The sequence below is a fragment of the Schistocerca nitens genome, chromosome 12 (genome assembly GCF_023898315.1).
Source record: "Schistocerca nitens isolate TAMUIC-IGC-003100 chromosome 12, iqSchNite1.1, whole genome shotgun sequence".
NCBI classification, from domain to species: Eukaryota; Metazoa; Arthropoda; class Insecta; order Orthoptera; family Acrididae; genus Schistocerca; species Schistocerca nitens.
This window is the reverse complement of record NC_064625.1, coordinates 18,393,367-18,416,181: the sequence shown is the minus strand read 5'-3', so window position 1 is coordinate 18,416,181 and position 22,815 is coordinate 18,393,367. Positions and strand designations below refer to the sequence as shown.

General features: G+C 44.7%; 2 protein-coding genes across 4 annotated transcripts in view; both read left to right on the top strand.

The window, feature by feature from the left end:
* Positions 1–11,173, top strand: part of LOC126215325 (uncharacterized) — a 624,418-nt gene extending 613,245 nt beyond the window's left edge. The window contains exons 3-4 of the mRNA XM_049942007.1: positions 647–759; positions 10,970–11,173. Of these exons, the coding sequence (XP_049797964.1) occupies positions 647–759; positions 10,970–11,173 (317 nt within the window). The remainder of the gene's footprint in view (positions 1–646; positions 760–10,969) is intronic.
* LOC126215347 (uncharacterized) overlaps positions 819–22,815 on the top strand; it is a 286,938-nt gene continuing 264,941 nt past the window's right edge. For all 3 annotated transcript variants that reach the window (XM_049942032.1, XM_049942031.1, XM_049942033.1), the window contains exons 1-2: positions 819–865; positions 10,968–11,111. The gene's annotated coding sequence lies outside the window, so the exon portion shown is untranslated. The remainder of the gene's footprint in view (positions 866–10,967; positions 11,112–22,815) is intronic.

The following is a 22,815-nucleotide window of genomic DNA, read 5'->3' as shown; positions in this document are numbered from 1 at the left end:
TTAAACTCCATTTTACAGTCGCCCCTTTCTTTTTGTCTATTGCCTTGCATGATGTTCCCCCTTTTTTATACCTATGTTCACCATGTTTTCTCCTTTTATATTTTTAAATGTCTTCAATTGTTTGTTCTATGTCTTTCGGCTGAGGAGCAGCGCACATGTTGCTGCCAGCTCGCCCCGAAGGGGAATTGAAATACAATAAAGAAAAAAAAATCATTTCCAATGCTAAGAATTTGCTATTGAAAGTGTCTTCCTGTTCAGGGTTTTTTACTTCTGATGAAGTTATACTGTATTTATATATACCGAAACCTTGGTCAAGAATTTTAATAAATCTTTATCCTGCAACTGTTTTGGCTGTCGTCCTTTATCGTGAAGGATTTCAACGCTGTTTCAGCCATTTTTAAAATCTTGTAACTAATGTTTCCCTTCCACTCTTGTCAGCGGAGTCCTGTTTTGTGCACATTCTGTAGAAGCTTTCGAGGCTAGCGCTATATTGGACGACTGATAGGAAGCGGTGTTACGTAGCGGCATACTGTGTCGGACTGGAAGTAGGGAGATGTGTTTGGATGAGTGTGCAGTAGAGTAGTGTAGTGCAGTGTGTGGAAACGCGAGGGCGCCTTCAGCAGCGGCTCTGGCGTGTGTGCCTCAGCGGCCAGGCTGGGAGAGGAGTGCCACTTCGACGAGCAGTGCGGCGTCGCGACGCCGCGTACCGTCTGCGTCCAGGGGCGCTGCCGCTGCTCCGAGGGTCTGGTCGCCGTCAACGTGAGCGTCGAGGAGGCCGGCGGGGGCGGCGCCGGGGGCGGCGGCGGCGCCGGGGGCGAGGACGGCGGCGGCGGCGACGGCGGCGGCCAACACGCCGCCTGCATCGGTACGTCCGCACTCGCTGCTCGCCCCCCACCCAGGACCGTCACTTTGCCGCCGGAGGAGGCAGCGATACATCGATACATCGAAAATTCAAACTGAATTTTGATATCGACATGACGTACCGACTGAGAGGCACCCACATGCCTTGCTCATACTGTGGCATCAAGCAGTCAGGCCTGCAAGATGAGTGGTCTGCCAAACGAGTGAATTTATTCTTATTTCTCAGTGACTGTTTATGAGCTCTAGTACCCACAGTTAAGCTATAAATTATTCTCCTGCTTGAATATTACGCAACGGAAACGGATAACGCACACCTGACTATTAGTAATTTACACACACTCTGGCAGTACCACATCTTCTTTCTTGCTCAACGGCTTTGATCAATACGTGGCCATCGCACTGAATATTAATAGCGCACACATTATAAATTCTGGGTATCATGACTACACACTATTCGAAAAACAAGGGCATCAGGCTTTTTCTTTTCACTATCGTTTTTATTCCGATAACTTCTATTATGATTCAAACATAAACTAAACACACCATTACATTTTATACAACAATTACACATGAGAAACTCCGCCCAATGGGCATGGCTTTACATTGGTGATTATCTTATGGTCTCGTAATGATCTAACGCTACAGTGCACTTTCTGGATAGGATGGTGGATCCTTTGCTATATCACACACTTCGACTCTCACACCCATCATCACGAAAATTTACTCCAGACCGAGCGGTACAAAAAGGAACATGCATAACCCACTGCCTCTGAACCTATCTTGCTACTCTCCCATGCGAACCACACATACTTAAGTTACATGAAATACATCACACTGGCAACATACAATACATCAAAAAGAATAGTCACAACGTTAGAATCACTTCACTTTCCCACATTAATTAGTATTCATCTCAGTTTCACCCGACACTGCCCCACTTCGTAACTTTTCTTTCCTACTACGAACTCTGGAGGACATATGCACGTCTTCCTGTGCAATGCAAGCCAAGTGGCGTTGCTGGATAGACGGCTGACTCACCTTGCTTCTCTCTCAGAGTATTAGAGTTTGAATCTAGCGTCACACGGAAACATAACACCCAAAGTAATATTAAGATCAAATTCGTCACACACGTGAGTTCTCAAACTTATACCATGGACGAGTACTTCTCTTTATACTTTGTCTCATATACAGATTGAGACTCACACAGTACTCACCACGTGGAAGTACTCGTCTCTAATTTCAAGTCCTGCACACGCCATTTCTTAAATATTTCCACCACACGACAGTAATTCAGCTTAACTTTAGCACTCGGAAGTATTTCAACTTAGTACTAGCACTCGCAAGTATTTCAACTTATTGCTACACGTGGTTTCATTGTGACCGTTGGTCGCTTCCGAATATTACTACGATCCCCTTAATATTACCTGCGTGTCATTTAATTCTCCCCCCAAAAGTTCCTGAAATAGAGAAATAATTATTCCAAACTACTCTTAAGTATTTCGCATGCATACCATCTCTCCACTCTTTTGTCTTTACGGAGCACACCTAAGACAGGTCTTACCAACGCAAGATCCAGCGCCAGAGTACTGAAACATGGCCGTTCTTCAGGTCATCCCGCCCCTCCGCCGAGGTGGGGGAGCACCTTGCTACTGTACTGGTCAGCCACATTTCAGGCGCTCAAAGCTCAGGTAAATTTCATCTCTTTGGTTCCACCAAAGGTGACCATTGGACCGTCTCAAAGATGATTATATATTGCACTTTCACTATCTGCGGTTAACATACGACCATACATTCATTCATTTCGCAGATCTCGCCAAATTGGATGTAGGGATTTATTTTGTGGGAGTGCACGTGTGATCAATTACATAAATAAATTGTCCTTCTTTCCCACACTGGTATCCGGCTTCGGTGTATTAAGTGGAATTGAGTTATTATTACAAAAAAATATGTTGTGCTGACAAGAATAACGAAGAATGTTGTACCTATTTTCAATGTCGGGCGGTACTGTACCCTTTCATGACAAACGGCCTAATAAAAAGTTATCACTGCCACTTGATTGCAACGCCTCACCCCCATCACCATCCCTACTATTTTCGGCTCACACGATACGTTCTCAACGTCACCACCAGCAGATTTCACGACACCTTGCACCTTGCTACAGGGCATTTCACATTGTAGACAAGTATAGAAATTAGCACACAGCATAAAAAATTTACGTACGATATAAACATTGTAAATATAATATGTAAATACTGTAAACAGCTGATGCGCTACTCATACCGCTATGTAATTACATCTATACTCATATTATATTACCATTCAACAGAATACCCATCACACACAAACACACACATACACACACACACACACACACACACACACACACACACACACACACACACACACACACACCACGTCCGGATGGAAACCCAATTCGATTTCACAAGGGTACCCTACGGCATTGCCCCTTACCTAGCTTGCATTTATCGAAAATCTCGTGAACAGTCGTTAAATGAACAAAGTAAGAGCGTATGGACTCTCAGACCAATTGTGTGATTGGATTGAAGAGTTCCTAGATAACAGAACGCAGCATGTCATTCTCAATGGAGAGAAGTCTTCTGAAGTAAGAGTGATTTCAGGTGTGCCGCAGGGAAGTGTCGTAGGACCGTTGCTATTCACAATATACATAAATGACCTTGTGGATAACATCGGAAGTTCACTGAGGCTTTTTGCGGATGATGCTGTAGTATATCGAGAGGTTGTAACAATGGAAAATTGTACTGAAATGCAAGAGGATCTGCAGTGAATTGACGCATGGTGCGGGGAATGGCAATTGAATCTCAGTGTAGACAAGTGTAATGTGCTGCGAATACATAGAAAGAAAGATCCCTTATGATTTAGCTACAATATAGCAGGTCAGCAACTGGAAGCTGTTAATTCCATAAATTATCTGGGAGTAGGCATTAGGAGTGATTTAAAATGGAATGATCATATAAAGTTGATCGTCGGTAAAGCAGATGTCAGACTGAGATTCACTGGAAGAATCCTAAGGAAATGAAATCCGAAAACAAAGGAAGTAGGTTACAGTACACTTGTTCGCCCACTGCTTTAATACTGCTCAGCAGTGTGGCATCCGTACCAGATAGGGTTAATAGAAGAGATAGAGAAGATCCAACGGAGAGCAGCGCGCTTCGTTACAGGATAATTTAGTAATCGCGACAGCGTTACCTAGATGATAGATAAACTCCAGTGGAAGACTCTGCAAGAGAGACGCTCAGTAGGTCGGTACGGGCTTTTGTTGAAGTTTCGAGAAAATACCTTCACCGAGGAGTCAAGCAGTGTATTGCTCCCTCCTAAATATATCTCGCGAAGAGACCATGAGGATAAAATCAGAGAGATTACAGCCCACACAGAGGCATACCGACAATCTTTCTTTCCACGAACAATACGAGACTGGAATAGAAGGGAGAACCGATAGAGGTACTCAAGGTACCCTACGCCACACACCTTCAGATGGCTTGCGGAGTATGGATGTAGATGGATGTAGATGTAGAATCTCTCGCCCAGCACAAATCCCCAATTGACTGGAAAAAATCTCAGGTGACTCCAGTATATAAGAAAAGTAAAAGAATGGACCCATAAAATTACAGACCTGCACCATGTCATAGCACCTACACTATGACATAGCACTACCATTTGTACCATTCTGATGCATACACAGGAGTCATCCCCTCTCATGATGTGTCCATAACACTGCATTCCTCTCTTGAACCTTCTTTGATATATCCGCCACTTTAACACTGCCTTTTGTTCCTCTCGTTTCTGATCTTACTGCCTCTGGTGACGCCATAAATTCTTCTTAACCCTCTCATTTCAGCCTCATCCTTTGCCTTGCAGTGTGCCTTACGTGGTCCATGCCTCTGCTCCATACAACATTGCAGGTCGTACTATTGGCTTCTGCACCATTCGTTTAGTCTTGTGATTTATCCTTCTACCCCACTGTACGTCTGACGACCTTTTCAAATTCTTCCAACTTATCTTCACTCTACATGCCATTTCCGCATTGTCATCATTGGACATTGTCAACCACAAGAAACTGAAGCCATTGACTTTCTTCAAGTTTACTCCACGCAACTGGATCAGTTCTTCCCAACTCCAACCTAGGTTAGGTAGTCCGCTTCCTTCCCAAGCTTTTCATCTTTCTGTCTTCTAGACCTTTCCTCCACTTTTTCAGAGTAATTTGTAAGGACGATACATCAAGGAGCTCAGTGTCTACGACCCTCTCATAATACATTCCTTGACTATCTATAGTGCAACAGTACCTAAAAATAAAGTTTTCTTCTCTTTCTTTCGCGTCATTGGGAATTAGTGAAACCTAGGAATAGACTTGCAGGAATGTTTTCCACCTCCTTCTTAACTGTACTATTGTACACTACTGGCCATTAAAATTGCTACACCACCAAGATGACGTGCTACATACGCGAAATTTAACCGACAGGCAGAAGATGCTGTGACATGCAAATGATTAGCTTCTCAGGGCATTCACACAAGGTTGGCGCCGGTGGCGACACCTACATCGTGCTGACATGAGGAAAGTTTCCATTCGATTTCTCATACACAAAAAGCAATTGACCGGCGTTGCCTGGTGGAACGTCGTTGTGATGCCTCGTGTAACGAGGTGAAATGCGTACCACCACGTTTCCGACTTTGATAAATGTCGGATTGTACTCTATCGCTGCTCGCGTTGGTCGAGATCCAATGACTTTTAGCAGAATATGGAATCGGTTGGTTCAGGAGGGTAATACGGAACGCCGTGCTGGATCCCAACGGCCTCGTACCACTACCAGTCGAGATGACAAGCATCTTATCTGCATGGCTGTAACGGATCGTGCAGCCACGTCTCGATCCCTTAGTCAACAGATAGGGACGTTTGCAAGACAAAAACCATCTGCACGAACAGTTCGACGTCGTTTGCAGCAGCATGGACTATCAGCTCGGAGACCATGGCATGACAGACAGGAGCGCCTGCGATGGTGTACTCGACGACGAACCTGGCTGCACGAATGGCAAAACTTCATTTCTTCGGACGAATCCACGTTATGTTTACAGCATCGTGATGGTCGCATCCGTGTTTGGCGTCATCGCGGTGTATGCACATTGGAAGCGTGTATTCGTCATCGCCATACTGGCGTATGACCCGGCGTGATGGTATGGGGTGCCATTGGTTACACGTCTCGGTCACCTCTTGTTCGCATTGACGGCACTTTGAACAGTGGACGTTACATTTCAGATGTGTTACGACCCTTGGCTCTACCCTTCATTCGATCCCTGCGAAACCCGACATTTCAGAAGGATAATGCACGAGCGCATGTTGCAGGTCCTGTACGGGCCTTTCTCGATTGCTGCCCTGGCCAGCAGATTCTCCAGATCTCTCACCAATTGAAAACGTCTGGTCAGTGGTGGCGGAGGAACTGGCTCGTCAAAATATGCCACTCACTACTCTTGATGAACTGTGGTATCGTGTTGAAGCTGCACGGGCAGCTGTACCTGTACATGCCTTCCAAGAGCTCTGTTTTAATCTATGCCCAGGCGTATCAAGGCCGTTATTACGGCCAGAGGTGGTTGTTCTGGGTACTGATTTGTCAGGATCTATGCACCCAAATGGCGTGAAAATGTAATCACATGTCAGTTCGAGTATAATTGTCCAGTGAATACCGTTTAACATCTGCATTTCTTCTTGTTGTAGCAATTTTAATGGCCAGTAGCTTAATACCTACCGGTGCCCGCAACCCTGTAGGTAAAGTGTATGAGAATTGTGCTTCATCATTTGTCTCTTCTGATATGACTTTGATGGCATTGTATCTAATCAGATGTGCCTGGTTACGAAGGCTTCCTATGCAGGTCTAGTGGATGAAGAATGCAGTGCCGTGCTAAGTAGTGGAGAGACAGCGAAGAGAACACGCAAAGCACACCGGTTGCCGTGTGACGGCGAACTGATGCGCCCACCTCTTCTGAAGGAAGGGGTAGACCCACCCAGCGCGCAACACCAGAAAGCGTTACTGGCACGCTAGCTTTATGTCGCACGAGTTCTGTACCCAGAGTCTTGTCAGGCACGGCTGGGTGCTCCGCAGCAACACTTCCCTTACCACTGCAACCCGTCACTCACAAAGTTACTTGACTCTTGAGTACATACCTCGTAGACGCCACTGTAGCCGAGGTCGCTAATGCACGCCTGTTCGATCCGGAAGGAATCCGATTCGCATCGTGGTGGATAAAACTATCGCTGCCACTATTTGGCCGGCAAGGGGACGAGATGTGCCAGCGCAAAGTTTCTGATCACCAGTGTTTGCGCCAATGTCCTGAGTTGGAGTTCGAACCTCTACGCAGTCTCTCATGGTGTGAGACCATGTCTACATCTTCATCTACATGGATACTATGCAATTCACATTTATGTGCCTGAGAGAGCGTTCATCGAACCACCTTCACAATAATTGTCTGTTATTCCAATCTAGTACAGCGCGCAGAAAAAACGAACACCTATATCTTTCCGTGCGAGCTCTGATTTCCCTTACTTTTTTATTCTGATCGTTTCTCCTTACGTAGGTCAGCGCCAACGAAATATTTTCGCATGCGGAGGAGAAAGTTGATGATTGGAACTTCGTGAGAAGATTCCGTGACAATAAAAAACGCCTTTGTTTTAATGATGTCCACGCCAAATCCTGTATCATTTCAGTGAAACTTTCTCCCCTATTTCGCGATGATACAAAACTTGCTGCTCTTCTTTGAACTTTTCCGATGTACTCCGTTAATCCTATCCGGCAAAGATAGCAGTACTCCAAACGAGGAGGGACAAGAGTAATGTAGGCAGTCTCTTTAGTACATCTGTTACATCTTGTAGGTGTTCTGCCAATAAAAGGTAGTTTTAAGTTCGCCTTCACCACAGCATTTTCTATGCGTTCTTTCCAATTTAAGTTGTTCGTAGTTGTAATTCATAAGTATTTAGTTGAATTTACGGCCTTTATATTTGACTGATTTATCGTGTAACCGTAGTTTAACGGATTTCTCTTACCACTCATGTGGATGACGTCACATTTAACCTTATTGAGGGTCATTTGTCAATTTTCTCGCCGCACTGGTAGAAAAATCTTTTTGCAATTTGTTTTGACCTTCTGATGACTTTATTAGTCGATAAACGACAGCGTGATCTGCAAACAACCTAAGACGGCTACTCAGATTGTCTCCTGAATCGTTTATGTAGGTAACGAACAGCAAAGTGCCTACATCACCTTGAGGAACGCCAGAAATCAGTTCTGTTATACTCTATGACTTTCCGTCAATTACTACGAACTGTGACCTCTCTGACAGGAAACCACGAATCCAGTCAGATAACTCCACGCAATTTCACTACAAGCCGCTCGTGTGGTAGCGTGTCAAATGCCTTCCGGAAATCCAGAAATACGAAATCAATTTGAAATCTTTTGTCAGTAGAGCTCAACACTTCATGCGAATAAAGAGCTAGTTGTGTTTCACAAGAACGATTCTTTTCGAATCCGTGTCGACTGCGTGTCAATGGATCGTTCTCTTCGAGGTTATTCATAATGTTCCAACACAATCTATGTTCCAAAATCCTGCTGCACATCGACGTTAATGATATGGGTCTGTAATTAAGTGGATTACTCCTACTACTTTTCTGGAATATTGGTGTGACCTGTGCAACTTTCCAGTCTTTTGGTACGGATCTTTCGCTTAGCAGGGCGCACGGAACTTCCGACACTATCTACTAGGTCAGCAATGGTCTCATAACACTCCCTGTGGCACGCTAGAGGTTAACGTCTGTAGAAGTCTCTCCACTGAGAACAACATGCTGTGTTCTGTTTGCTAAAATCTCTTCAATCCAGCCACACAGCTGGTCTGATATTCCGTAGGCTCTTACTTTGTTTATCAGGCGACAGTGCTGAACTGTATCGAACGCCTTCCGGAAGTCAAGGAAGATGGCATCTACCTGGGAGCCTGTATCTGATATTTATCTGGGTCTCACGAACAAATAAAGCGAGTTGGGTCTCAAACGATCGCTGTTTCCTGAATCCATGTTGATTCCTACAGAGTAGATTCTGGGTTTCCAGAAATGACATGATAGGCGAGCAAAAAACATGTTCTAAAATTCTACAACAGATCGATGTCAGAGATATACACTCCTGGAAATTGAAATAAGAACACCGTGAATTCATTGTCCCAGGAAGGGGAAACTTTAGTGACACATTCCTGGGGTCAGATACATCACATGATCACACTGACAGAGCCACAGGCACATAGACACAGGCAACAGAGCATGCACAATGTCGGCACTAGTACAGTGTACATCCACCTTTCGCAGCAATGCAGGCTGCTATTCTCCCATGGAGACGATCGTAGAGATGCTGGATGTAGTCCTGTGGAACGGCTTGCCATGCCATTTCCACCTGGCGCCTCAGTTGCACCAGCGTTCGTGCTGGACGTGCAGACCGCGTGAGACGACGCTTCATCCAGTCCCAAACATGCTCAATGGGGGACAGATCCGGAGATCTTGCTGGCCAGGGTAGTTGACTTACACCTTCTAGAGCACGTTGGGTGGCACGGGATACATGCGGACGTGGATTGTCCTGTTGGAACAGCAAGTTCCCTTGCCGGTCTAGGAATGGTAGAACGATGGGTTCGATGACGGTTTGGATGTACCGTGCACTATTCAGTGTCCCCTCGACGATCACCAGTGGTGTACGGCCAGTGTAGGAGATCGCTCCCCACACCATGATGCCGGGTGTTGGCCCTGTGTGCCTCGGTCGTATGCAGTCCTGATTGTGGCGCTCACCTGCACGGCGCCAAACACGCATACGACCATCATTGGCACCAAGGCAGAAGCGACTCTCATCGCTGAAGACGACACGTCTCCATTCGTCCCTCCATTCACGCCTGTCGCGACACCACTGGAGGCGGGCTGCACGATGTTGGGGCGTGAGCGGAAGACGGCCTAACGGTGTGCGGGACCGTAGCCCAGCTTCATGGAGACGGTTGCGAATGGTCCTCGCCGATACCCCCGGAGCAACAGTGTCCCTAATTTGCTGGGAAGTGGCGGTGCGGTCCCCTACGGCACTGCGTAGGATCCTACGGTCTTGGCGTGCATCCGTGCGTCGCTGCGGTCCGGTCCCAGGTCGACGGGCACGTGCACCTTCCGCCGACCACTGGCGACAACATCGATGTACTGTGGAGACCTCACGCCCCACGTGTTGAGCAATTCGGCGGTACGTCCACCCGGCCTCCAGCATGCCCACTATACGCCCTCGCTCAAAGTCCGTCAACTGCACATACGGTTCACGTCCACGCTGTCGCGGCATGCTACCAGTGTTAAAGACTGCGATGGAGCTCCGTATGCCACGGCAAACTGGCTGACACTGACGGCGGCGGTGCACAAATGCTGCGCAGCTAGCGCCATTCGACGGCCAACACCGCGGTTCCTGGTGTGTCCGCTGTGCCGTGCGTGTGATCATTGCTTGTACAGCCCTCTCGCAGTGTCCGTAGCAAGTATGGTGGGTCTGACACACCGGTGTCAATGTGTTCTTTTTTCCATTTCCAGGAGTGTAGATCTACAGTTTTGCGCATCTGCTCGACGACCCTTCTTGAAGACTGGGACCACCTGTGCTCTTTTCCAATCATTTGGAACCTTCCGTTCCTCTAGAGACTTGCGGTACACGGCTGTTAAAAGGGGGACAAGTTCTTTCGCGTACTCTGTGTAGAATCGAATTGGTACCCCTTCAGGTCACCCGTAACACCACAAAGCTGACACTTCGCTTTAAGGTGCTCGTCACAACCATCCACACAGTACAGATACAGAGGTGACACTTGATTGGTGGCCGGAGGAAGGCCACAGTGAAGCACCTCCACTAGGACCTTGCAGTGAGAGGTGTTACCGCAACCACTCCAGTACACTCACTCATTCTGACTTGTAGTGTTTTAGCGTGGTGTCTGACGACGCCTGACACTGCTCTGGACCGTGGTGTCTGGTGACGCCTCTAAACACTGGTCTGGACCGTGGTATCTGGTGACGCCTCTGACACTGTTTTCCTGCCCTCCAGAGCCGGGTCGGCGGCGCCTGGGGGAGCCCTGCAAGGATCGGAAGGAGTGCGGCGCGCCGAACTCGTTCTGCCTGCCGGGCAAGGATGTGTGCGCCTGCCTGCCGGAGTTCCCGCTCAGCGACGGACACAGCCAGTGCGGAAAGCGTGAGTACCCAGCATCTGTCAGCCACACAGTAACTGTACCTCGTTTCATTACCTTCTTATAATAATGATAATGGCGTGTGACGAGGGCCTCCCGTCGGGTAGACCGCTCGCCTGGTGCAAGACTTTCGATTTGACGCCATTTCGGCGACTTGCGAGTAGATGGGGATGAAATGATGATGATTAGGACAACACAACACCCAGCCCCTGAGCGGAGAAAATCTCCGACCCAGCCGGGAATCGAACCCGGGCCCTTACGATTGACAGTCCGTCGCGCTGACCACTCAGCTACCGGGGGCGGACCTTCTCATAGGTTTCAACCAAGACTATTTGACCGCGTACAGTTATGCGACACTTTTTGTGCACGGTAGGGTAATTAAATTGGCGTCGAATGTACCGGGTGATCAAAAAGTCAGTATAAATTTGAAAACTGAATAAATCACGGAATAGTGTTGATAGAGAGGTACAAATTGACACACATGCTTGGAATGACACGGGGCTTTATTAGAACAAAAAAAAAAAAAAAATAAATACAAAAGTTCAAAAAATATCCGACAGATCGCGTTTATCTGATCAGAATAGCAATAATTAGCATAAGAAAGTAAGACAAAGCAAAGGTGATGTTCTTTACAGGAAATGCTCAATATGTCCACCATCATTCCTCAACAATAGCTGTAGTCGACGAATAATGTTGTGAACAGCACTGTAAAGCATGTCCGGAGTTATGGTGAGGCATCCGTAGAGATGTCGGTCGATCACGAAACACTTGCGACTTCACGTAACCCCAAAGCCAATAATCGCACGGACTGAGGTCTGGGGACCTGGGAGACCACGCATGACGAAACTGGAAGCTGAGCACACGATCATCACCAAACGACGCTCAAGTGATCTTTCACGGACCTAGCAATATGGGGTGGAGCGCAACTTTACTGTATGATTAAACGATGATGGCGTCCTCATGGGTAAAATATTCCGGAGATAAAATAGTCCCCCATTCGGATCTCCGGGCGGGGACTACTCAAGAGGACGTCGTTATCAGGAGAAAGAAAATTGGTGTTCTACGGATCGGAGCGTGGAATGTCAGATCCCTTAATCGGGCAGGTAGGTTAGAAAATTTAAAAAGGGAAATGGATAGGTTAAAGTTAGGTATAGTGGGAATTAGTGAAGTTCGGTGGCGGGAGAAACAAGACTTTTGGGCAGGTGAATACAGGGTTATAAATACAAAATCAAATAGGGGTAATGCAGGAGTTGGTTTAATAATGAATTAAAAAATAGGAGTGCGGGTAAGCTATTACAAACAGCATAGTGACCGCATTGTTGTGGCCAAGATAGACACGAAGCCCGCGCCTACTACAGTAGTACAAGTTTATATGCCAACTAGGTCTGCCGATGACGAAGAAATTGAAGAAATGTATGATGAAATAAAAGAAAATCTTCAGATAGTGAAGGGAGACGAAAATTTAATAGCCATGGGTGACTGGAATTCGGTAGTAGGGAAAGGGAGAGATGGAAACGTAGTAAGTGACTATGGATTGGCGGTAAGAAATGAAAGAGGAAGCCGCCTGGTAGAATTTTGCACAGAGCACAACTTAATCATAGCTAACACTTGGTTCAAGAATCATAAAAGAAGGCTGTATACATGGAAGAAGCCTGGAGATACTAAAAGGTATCAGACACATTATATAATGGTAAGACAGAGATTTAGGAACCAGGTTTTAAATTGTAAGACATTTCCAGGGGCAGATGTGGACTCTGACCACGATCTATTAGTTATGGACTGTAGATTAAAACTGAAGAAACTGAAAAAAGGTGGGAATTTAAGGAGATGGGACCTGGATAAACTGACTAAACCAGAGGTTGTGCAGAGTTTCAGGGAGAGCTTTAGGGAACGATTGACAGGAATGGGGGAAAGAAATACAGTAGAAGAAGAACGGGTAGCTTTGAGCGATGAAGTAGTGAAGGTAGCAGAGGATCAAGTAGGTTAAAAGACAAGGGCTAGTAGAAATCCTTGGGTAATAGAAGATACATTGAATTTAATTGATGAAAGGGGAAAATATCAAAATACAGCAAATGAAGCAGGCAGAAAGGAATACAAACTTCTCAAAAATGAGATCGACAGGAAGTGTAAAATGGCTAAGCAGGGATGGCTACAGGATAAATGTAAGGATAGATACTGCCTACAGGAAAATTAAAGAGACCTTGTATGAATATCAAGAGCTCAGATGGAAACCCAATTCTAAGCAAAGAAGGGAAAGCAGAAAGGTGGAAGAAGTATATGGAGGGTCTATACAAGGGTGATGTACTTGAGGACAATATTATGGAAATGGAAGAGGGTGTAGACGAAGATGGAATGGGAGATATGATACTGCGTGAAGAGTTTGACAGAGCACTGAAAGCTGAGTCGAAACAAGGCCCCCGGAGTAGACAACATTCCATTAGAACTACTGACGGCCTTGTTGTTGTGGTCTTCAGTCCTGAGACTGGTTTGATGCACCTCTCCATGCTACTCTATCCTGTGCAAGTTTCTTCATCTCCCAGTATTCACTGCAACCTACATCCTTCTGAATCTGCTTAGTGTATTCATCTCTTGGTCTCCGTCTACGATTTTTACCCTCCACGCTGCCCTCCAATGCTAAATTTGTGATCCCCTGATGCCTCAGAAAATGTTCTACCAACCGATCCCTTCTTCTTGTCAAGTTGTGCCACAAACTCCACTTCTCCCCAATTATATTCAATACCTCCTCATTAGTTACGTGATCTACCCACCTTATCTTCAGCATTCTTCTGTAGCACCACATTTCGAAAGCTTCTATTCTCTTCTTGTCTAAACTACTTATCGTCCACGTTTCACTTCCATACGTGGCTACACTCCATACAAACACTCTCAGAAACGACTTCCTGACACTTAAATCTATACTCGATGTTAACAAATTTCTCTTCTTCAGAAACGCTTTCCTTGCCATTGCCGGTCTACATTTTATATCCTCTCCGAGCATCATCAGTTATTTTGCTCCACAAATAGCAAAACTCCTTTACTACTTTAATTGTCTCATTTCCTAATCTAATTCCCTCAGCATCACCCGACTTAATTCGACTACATTCCATTATCCTCGTTTTGCTTTTGTTGGTGTTCATCTTATATCCTCCTTTCAAGACACTGTCCATTCCGTTCAACTGCTCTTCCATCTATAATTTTTGAGAACATGTTTCGTGAAGAGACAGCGGACTTGCTAAAAGTACTTTTACAAGCAGTCTCGACTGCAAAAATATTTATTTCGCCGGTCACCGGTTTCATTGGCAACGGCCTTGCCGCAGTGGATACGCCTGTTCCCGTCAGAACACCGAAGTTAAGCGCTGTCTGGCGTGGTCGGCACGTGGATGGGTGACCATCCAGGCCGCCATGCGCTGTTGCCATTTTTCGGGGTGCACTCAGCCTCGTGATGCCAACTGAGGAGCTACTCGACCGAATAGTGGCGGCTCCGGTCAAAGAATACCATCATAACGACCGGGAGAGCGGTGTGCTCACCCCACACCCCTCCTATCCGCATCCTCCAATGAGGATGACACGGAGCTCGGAAGGTCCCGATGGGCCACTTGTGGCCTCTACATGGAGTGGTAACTGGTTGCATCAAACCACTATACAATGACGTAGGCGGTGACTGTGAATGGTGCATTTTTAAACAACTTGCATCTTCCGAACCTGGGGCAGTCTAGAGGGGATGCTGTGCTCCCTCCTGGTATTTGAGGCTATAGACTTTACAAACATAACAAAATTTTCCTCCATCATGTCTAGCACTGATCGTCTGAAATTCTGCTAAATTGGAGATTTTGCACTGCCGAGTCCATTGAGAAATACTGTGATTTTCAAAATTCTACATTTCCAGGAACAATAATATGTCATTTCGCCTTCATTATTGTGTTGTTATGCAACAGAATTTACTCAGTCGTTATGACACACTTTTATTCAGTTTGAGTTTTTCATTTTTCGGTAAAGACTAACATTACTGGTGCATGAACAAAGAAACAAACGGACATTCTGTAATTCGTTGAAACCTGTGCACGTAATCATAAGGAGGACGTTATGATTCACTTTTTTCAGTTTGAGATTTTCAGTTTTCGTTGAAAGTCTAACATTATTGCTGCATGATCAAAGGAAGAAACAGATATACTGTGTATTCAATCATATGAAGGACGTTATGTTCACTTTTTTCAATTTGAGATTTTCAATTTTCAGTGAAAGTTTAACATTATTGGTGTCTGAACTAAGAAAAAAAACAGATATTCTGTAATTCTTTGAATACTGTGTATTTAAGCATAAGAAGGACATAATTCTGGTGTGTTCAGCTAAGTAGTGGCATTAGCATTAATAATATAAAAAATATGAACCTGTACTCACCTTACACTAAAGAAACATGCTTGCAATTTGGTGTGCTATCAGAATAACGTACCTAAAAGCTTTGAGTGGAGACCTGTCAGTCATCTGAGATACAATTAACTTCATGTAATACTTATTAAGCTTTTCGGGCACTATGAGGATCTCAAAGTCGCCAAATAAGGTGTATAAAAAAATTATAAGTTTAAAATCCAGCCCTCACTTCCACAAACTTCTGCAAATCTTCATGGCTGCACTACTCTCAATTCGAATTTGGTGACTGCATTTCATTGTATTACGTTTTTTATTCGTCTCAAACGCAGTCTGTTTGCTCAGTCACAGTTATCTGACACATTTACACAAACAGAACATGAGTCGGACTTCACTCCAAAAATATAAAGCACTCTGTGTTAGATAAAACCATATTATATAAACATATGTGGGCAAATATGTGAGATAATAAGACTAACAAGAGCGTCATAGGGCCCTTCACACGTTCGATACTTATTGCGCAATGCTATTTCGCCATAGTACTGACTGTCTGAGATCAGTATTGATGATTTGCGCAATATATTCAGCAAGAGCCACAGCTTTAAAAACGTACTGTGCACTGCGAGAAAATTGAATTAGCTGAGAACGTAATTCCACATAACAAAGAAAAAAGTAAATGATGAAAGGTCAAGAAGTGCTGTTGAAAATTTGTATGCAGAACTTTAAAGAATTGAAGTTAACCAGTCGAACAAATGAGGTTCTTGTGTCATCAGCAAACGCCAATACCTCCTTTTCCACAATAACAGAGGAAACTAAAGATCATGGTGTCATGACTGTAACAGAAAAGTTTATTTAGTTGTAACGGTTCTTAGAATTGATAAATAATGTCAGGTTAGATCTCGAGTGAGCATAAATTCCCATTATTCTCGCAACACATGTCACAGTGTGCACACAAGATCATGCATGCTTTCGATCATTCAGCAGAAAATAATTGTTTCACTTCGTTGGCAGAAGTTGTTACAGTAGTGAAATACATAGAAAACTGCAGCACGTGTACATGTTAAACTGCACGCTTCACTTGTTTCGTTTGTAATTAGTCGTTGTTGTCGTTGCGAGTGAGCCCGTGGTCCGCTTAAATGCTCTTTGGTCGTTTTTCAGACTTGTTCCGCCAATTCTGCATGATTTCTGTTTGTGTTACGCAAGCCAAGCAACTCATTACAATACATGTAAGTACCGCATGACGACCACTGACATGTTCACTGCGATGCCAGAGTGCTGTACGATTGCCAATTATTTTTCTGCTTACTTCCTGGCTAATTTTGAGGAGACTGCATTACGAGGGTAATCTGAAAACTTCTCAGCTGAAGAGTGAAAACGACGAATTTATACTTTCGAAGAAATTTTATTTTTCAACATAATCTCCTGTAATAACAGTAAATTTCATCCAGCGATGTCTCAACGCCGTTATCCCCTTCCTGTAGTGTTCCATCAACAGTGCTGCAAAGTACCCGTCTAGAGCCGCAATGGCTCCTAGATTGGACGAAATGTGCTGACCAGTGAGAAATTTCTTGAGTCTTGAGAACACATGAAAGTCAGAGGGAGCCAAATCTGAGGAACAGGGAGTACGTTTCAGCATTTAATAGTGCAAATCCCTCAATTTCTCGATTGCCAATGCACTTTTGTGGGCATGCACACTGTTCTGATTTTTGTAAATCCTCGTCGCCAGTTTTAAAGGCCTAGTCGGTATTGCTGGAAAGGTCGAGTTGTCACTATTGTTACGGTAGGCCGAGTACGTGAGTTCGAGCAACGGCTTCAGGTGCAGTACACCGCTAAGACAATTTCTCCCTGCCACTGTTATAGAGCTATGCCCCAGGGCCAGGTAACAGGATAGGAGAACGAGGCTTCTACGACATTCAAACAAATCATTTTGTTGTTATGGTCTTCAGTTTGTTATGGTCTTCAGTCCAGATACTGGTTTGATGCAGTTCTCCATGCTACTCTATCCTGTGCAAGCTTCTTCATCTCCCAGTACCTACAGCAACCTACATCCTTCTGAATCTGCTTAGTGTATTCATCTCTTGGTCTCCCTCTACGATTTATACCCTCCACGCTGCCCTCCAATACTAAATTGGTGATCCCTTGATGCCTCAGAAAATGTCCTACCAACCGGTCCCTTCTTCTAGTCAGGTTGTACCACAAACTCCTCCCCAATTCTATTCAGTACCTCCTCATTAGTTATGTGATCTACCCATCTAATCTTCAGCATTCTTCTGTAACACCACATTTCGAAAGCTTCTATTCTCTTCTTGTCCAAACTATTTATCGTTCATGTTTCACTTCCATACATGGCTACACTCCATACAAATACTTTCAGAAACGACTTCCTGACACTTAAATCTATACTCGATGTTAACAAATTTCTCTTCTTCAGGAACGCTTTCCTTGCCATTGCCAGTCTACATTTTATATCCTCTCTACTTCGACCATCATCAGTTATTTGACTCCCCAAATAGAAAAACTCCTTCACTACTTTAAGCCTCTCGTTTCCTAATCTAATTCCTTCAGCATCACCCGATTTAATTCGACTACATTCCATTATCCTGGTTTTGCTTTTGTTGGTGTTCATCTTATATCCTCCTTTCAAGACACCGTCCATTCCGTTTAGCTGCTCTTCCAGATCCTCTGCTGCCTCTGACAGGATTACAATGTCATCGGTAAAAATCCATGGATTCTTCTCCATGGATTTTAATTCCTACTCCGAATTATTCTTTTCTTTCCTTTACTGCTTGCTCAATATACAGGTTGAATAACATCGGGGATAGGCTGCAACCCTGTTTCACTCCCTTCCCAACCACTGCTTCCCTTTCGTGCCCCTCGACTCTTATAACTGCCATCTGGTTTTTGTATAAATTGTAAATAGGCTTGCGCTCCCTGTATTTTACCCCTGCCACGTTCAGAATTTAAAGACAGTATGCCAGTCAACATTGTTAAAAGCTTTCTCTAAGCCTACAAATACTAGAAACGTAGGTTTGCCTCACGTGTCAAACATTTTAACGGAATCCAAACTGATCTTCCCCAAGGTTGACTTCTATCAGTTTTCCCATTCGTTTGTAAAGAATTCGTGTTAGTATTTTGCAGCCGTAACTTATGAAATATGGACGATAAATATTGTAGAGAAGAAGAGAATAGAAGTTTTCGAAATGTGCTGCTACAGTAGAATGCTGAAGATTAGATGGGTAGATAACATAACTAATGAGGAGGTACTGAACAGAATTGGGGAGAAGAGGAATTTGTGGCACAGTTTGACTAGAAGAAAGGATCGGTTGGTAGGACATGTTCTGAGGCATCAAGGGATCACAAATTTAGCATTGGAGGGCAGCGTGGAGGGTAAAAATCGTAGAGGGAGACCAAGAGATGAATTCTCTAAGCAGATTCAGAAGGATGTAGGTTGCAGTAGGTACTTCGAGATGAAGAGGCTTGCACAGGATAGAGTAGCATGGAGAGCTGCATCAAACCAGTCTGTGGACTGAAGACCACAACAACAACAACAACGACCTACGGTGATGTGCATTCCAGTTGGCAGAGTGGAACGAAACACCACATCATTTTTATATAACAGGCGATTGAAAAGTTCCGTTAGAAGGCCGTACAGCTCAGAATCGGTATCCCTATCAGGAAAAATCGCTGTGAGCATTGAGGCAATCATCCTGCCAACACACCATGTTGAAGGTACCAGTTTGGCAACACACCGTGTCCTGCTGCGTGAAGAAGTCCGTCACTTTCTGCTGCACGTCCTCGTCGACCATTCAAGGCCTTTTTTAACGGACTAAAGGCACTGTAGATGCTCGAGTGTCTCCCAATTGAGTTGGCGTAACTTCTCCGTAACGATTTTTGCGTTTTGGGGCGATGCTCTATCATGAAGCAGCAGCACATAAACTGGCGCACCATTCCACAACGGCGGCTTACGACAGACGTGCTGTCACATATTCTTCATTCTTCGATGGATGTCTATTTGTGTTTGTCCTTTGGCAGCCAAGAAAAGGAAAACAGCACGTTGGTGCTGTTTGCACGCATTTGGTAGTAACATCGTCATAGTTCACGTTTCTGTATTTACCGCAGGCACGTTGGAAAGACACGAATCCCAACCTGATCGCTTACCTACATGTCGGTACTTGCATGCCCTCTTCGGTGTCTAGCAACGTTGCATGTAAGCTGGAGCAAAACTCTCGAACAGAAACTTTAGGATCGTGCTTGATACTAACAAACCGTATGTAAAAAATACCGACAGAGACTCCGTAACCCTATAGTCCTCGTATATTATGTTATGTTATGTTAACCGGGGCCTAGAAACGACGGAGAGGCTCCGTCCCCGCCGCAGCCGCAGTGGTCCACAACCCCACGACGACTACCGCAGTCCACTTCACCCTTCCGCCGCCCTACACCGAACCCAGGGATATTGTGCGGTTCGGCCCTCGGTGGACCCCCCAGGGAACGTCTCACTCCAGACGAGTGTAACCCCTGTTTGCGTGGTAGAGTAATGGTGGTGTACGCGTACGTGGAGAACTTGTTTGCGCAGCAATCGCCGACATAGTGTAACTGAGGCGGAATAAGGGTAACCAGCCCGTATTCGCCGAGGCAGATGGAAAACCGCCTAAAAACCATCCACAGACTGGCCGGTTCACCGGACCTCGACACAAGTCCGCCGGGCGGATTCGTGCCGGGGACCAGGCGCTCCTTCCAAATCCGGAAAGCCGTGCGTTAGACCGCACGACCAACCGGGCGGGCTGTAGTCCTTGTATATTAGTTTCCTTTTAATTTAAAATATTTAGTGTAATACCTTATAATGTGTAAATTCAAAATGTGTAAGCGGCATCCATGGTTTCGTGAAAATTCAGTTTCCTTTAGAGTGGCGACTGTACTCTACATCCCCTCACACAAATCTACAATCTTTTCCCACCATTTGCGCATGCATTTACAGTGCCTTTCATAAGCTTTGGAACAAATAGAAGAGTTTTGTATTTACTTTGAGAAATAATAGATAAACAATTAAATGTATTATGTTTCCTATTCCAAAGACAGAATGATATTCACAGAAAAATAAATTGAACATTTTACTTCATTTAATGAGTCACAAAATACGAATAATTTCATATTTATGTGAAATAACATAGATTTGTCTTCGCAGGTTCGAATCCCGCCTCGGGCATGGGTGTGTGTGATGTCCTTAGGTTAGTTAGGTTTAAGTAGTTCTAAGTTCTAGGGGACTGATGACCTCAGAAGTTAAGTCCCGTAGTGCTCACAGTCATTTGTCTTCGCAAAAGTTTTGGTACAAAGTGCAGAAATAAACCAAAAACTAGGAAATAATAACTAATTAGTACTTTGTGCTTCTACCGCGACGTTGTACCATTTGTGTCAGCCGTTCTGGCATACTTTGCACAAGCTTCTGTAAGTACGAAATGTTGAGATTTTCCCATTCTTCTCGCAGTAGTCTCCTGACGTCTTCTTCGGACTGTCTGGGGACTTTTCGAATAATTCTTTCTAACGTATCTCATAAGTTCTCAAGGGGGTTCAATGTCCGGACTTTGTGGAGGGGGACTGACAACTTTTGGACAGTTGTACAGGAGCCACAACCGTACAAAATAGGCGGTATGTTTGGGGTCTTTGTCCTGATAAAATCTGAAACATTCTCCAATCCCCATATTTTCTGCGCTCGTCTTCCAGTTGTTCCTTAGGTTCTGCAGATATACATTTTTATCAAATGTTTCATCAATGAAGACCAGGTCACCCACTCCCTGCGCCGACATACAGCCCCAGACCATAACGTGGTCCTGCCATGTTTCACTGTGGCTTGCACATTTGTTTTCTTCCAGCTCTTTGTTGGGCTGCCACCAGACCGTTATTCGTCCATCCTGTCCTGCTATGTAAAATTTTGATACAACCGAAAAAATTACTTGATTCCACCACTCAATGTGATTGTTTGTGTGTTCCCTTACGAGTAGCAGCCTCTTCTTCCTATTGGCAGGACTGGTGTAAGGCTTCCTTTTTGCAGTTAGCCTATGGTAATTTTCCCTGTACAGTACTCGTTTGATTGTGCTAGAACAGGCCGTCCTCCCAAACTCTTTCTCAACCCAAATGGCAATTCGTGTAGCTGTGATTCGTGGAGCTTTCTTGACCTTTTGTACTATTGCCCTCTATTGTCTCCTCACAAATATCCTTGGACGGCCTATCTGTGGCAGATTTTCTATCCTGTCTTCCTATTTATATCGACAGACGATGTTCCTTACATTACTTGTCTTCATATCTAGTAACGTTGTTATTTCTCGCCATGTTCTTCCCTTTTCGTGGAGGAAAATTACCAACTCCCTGAGTTCAAAAGTGCTGTTTTCACCTCTACGTACCATTGTATACAAACACACTTGTGTGTTCCAGTGAGCTCTCGACAGGTAACGACTGACATCACAGGAAGTAACGAATAACAGAGAAATGCACACTGACACTGTTGCCAACATTGTCCCAAAACTTCTGAAGTACAGAATTTCGTATCCCGCAGTAAGAAATGGGTCTTGTTCTCTTGTAAACAAGCAAACGTATGAGATTGCACTGTTCATCGCCCACATATATAACATGCAGACGTATATCTTTATTTCCGTACTAACCATCATAAATGCTTTCATATTCAGACATACTGTACACATGTTTGTCCCAAAACTTATGAGAAGCACTGTATTTACAGTGGACGGGACAGCGTGCAGGGTTTCGAAAAGAAATTCAGCAGCCCTGTAGCTTAAAAAACCAGACAGCAACAGTTGACTTTCAGAAGAACTGAAGAATGACCGCACAAAACATGGCGGCTAGTAGTGCAGCCTGACAGTGCATGGAGCACTAAACGACGGCCCCCACTCTTCTCCGCCTACTCTCCACCTTTTTTTAGAGGGGGAAGGGGGAATCCACAGCCTCTAAACGCTTAATAAAAGAACTCATTGCCCGCTGCAGGCTAAATATAGACGATCTTTAATTAAATCGCGCGATTAGCTAACTTCGACGACCTGTCATTTTCAAGCACGCGAAAACCAACGTGGAAGAGTATCACGTCTCCATACATGGCCATGTACAAGTAACACATTACACAACTCACACTGACATATCAACTTACTGTGCAATGTTCCTACTTACATGTGTAATGTTACGTATTACCTGTCGTAACTATCAAAGTATTTTTCACTACACATAAAAAGTAAACTTTATATTCCATTCTTACATTGCGAATCGATCCACATTAACATGACAACTACAAACACCACTTAAGAACGACATTTTTCCACCAGACTGCGTACAGTTTTTCCG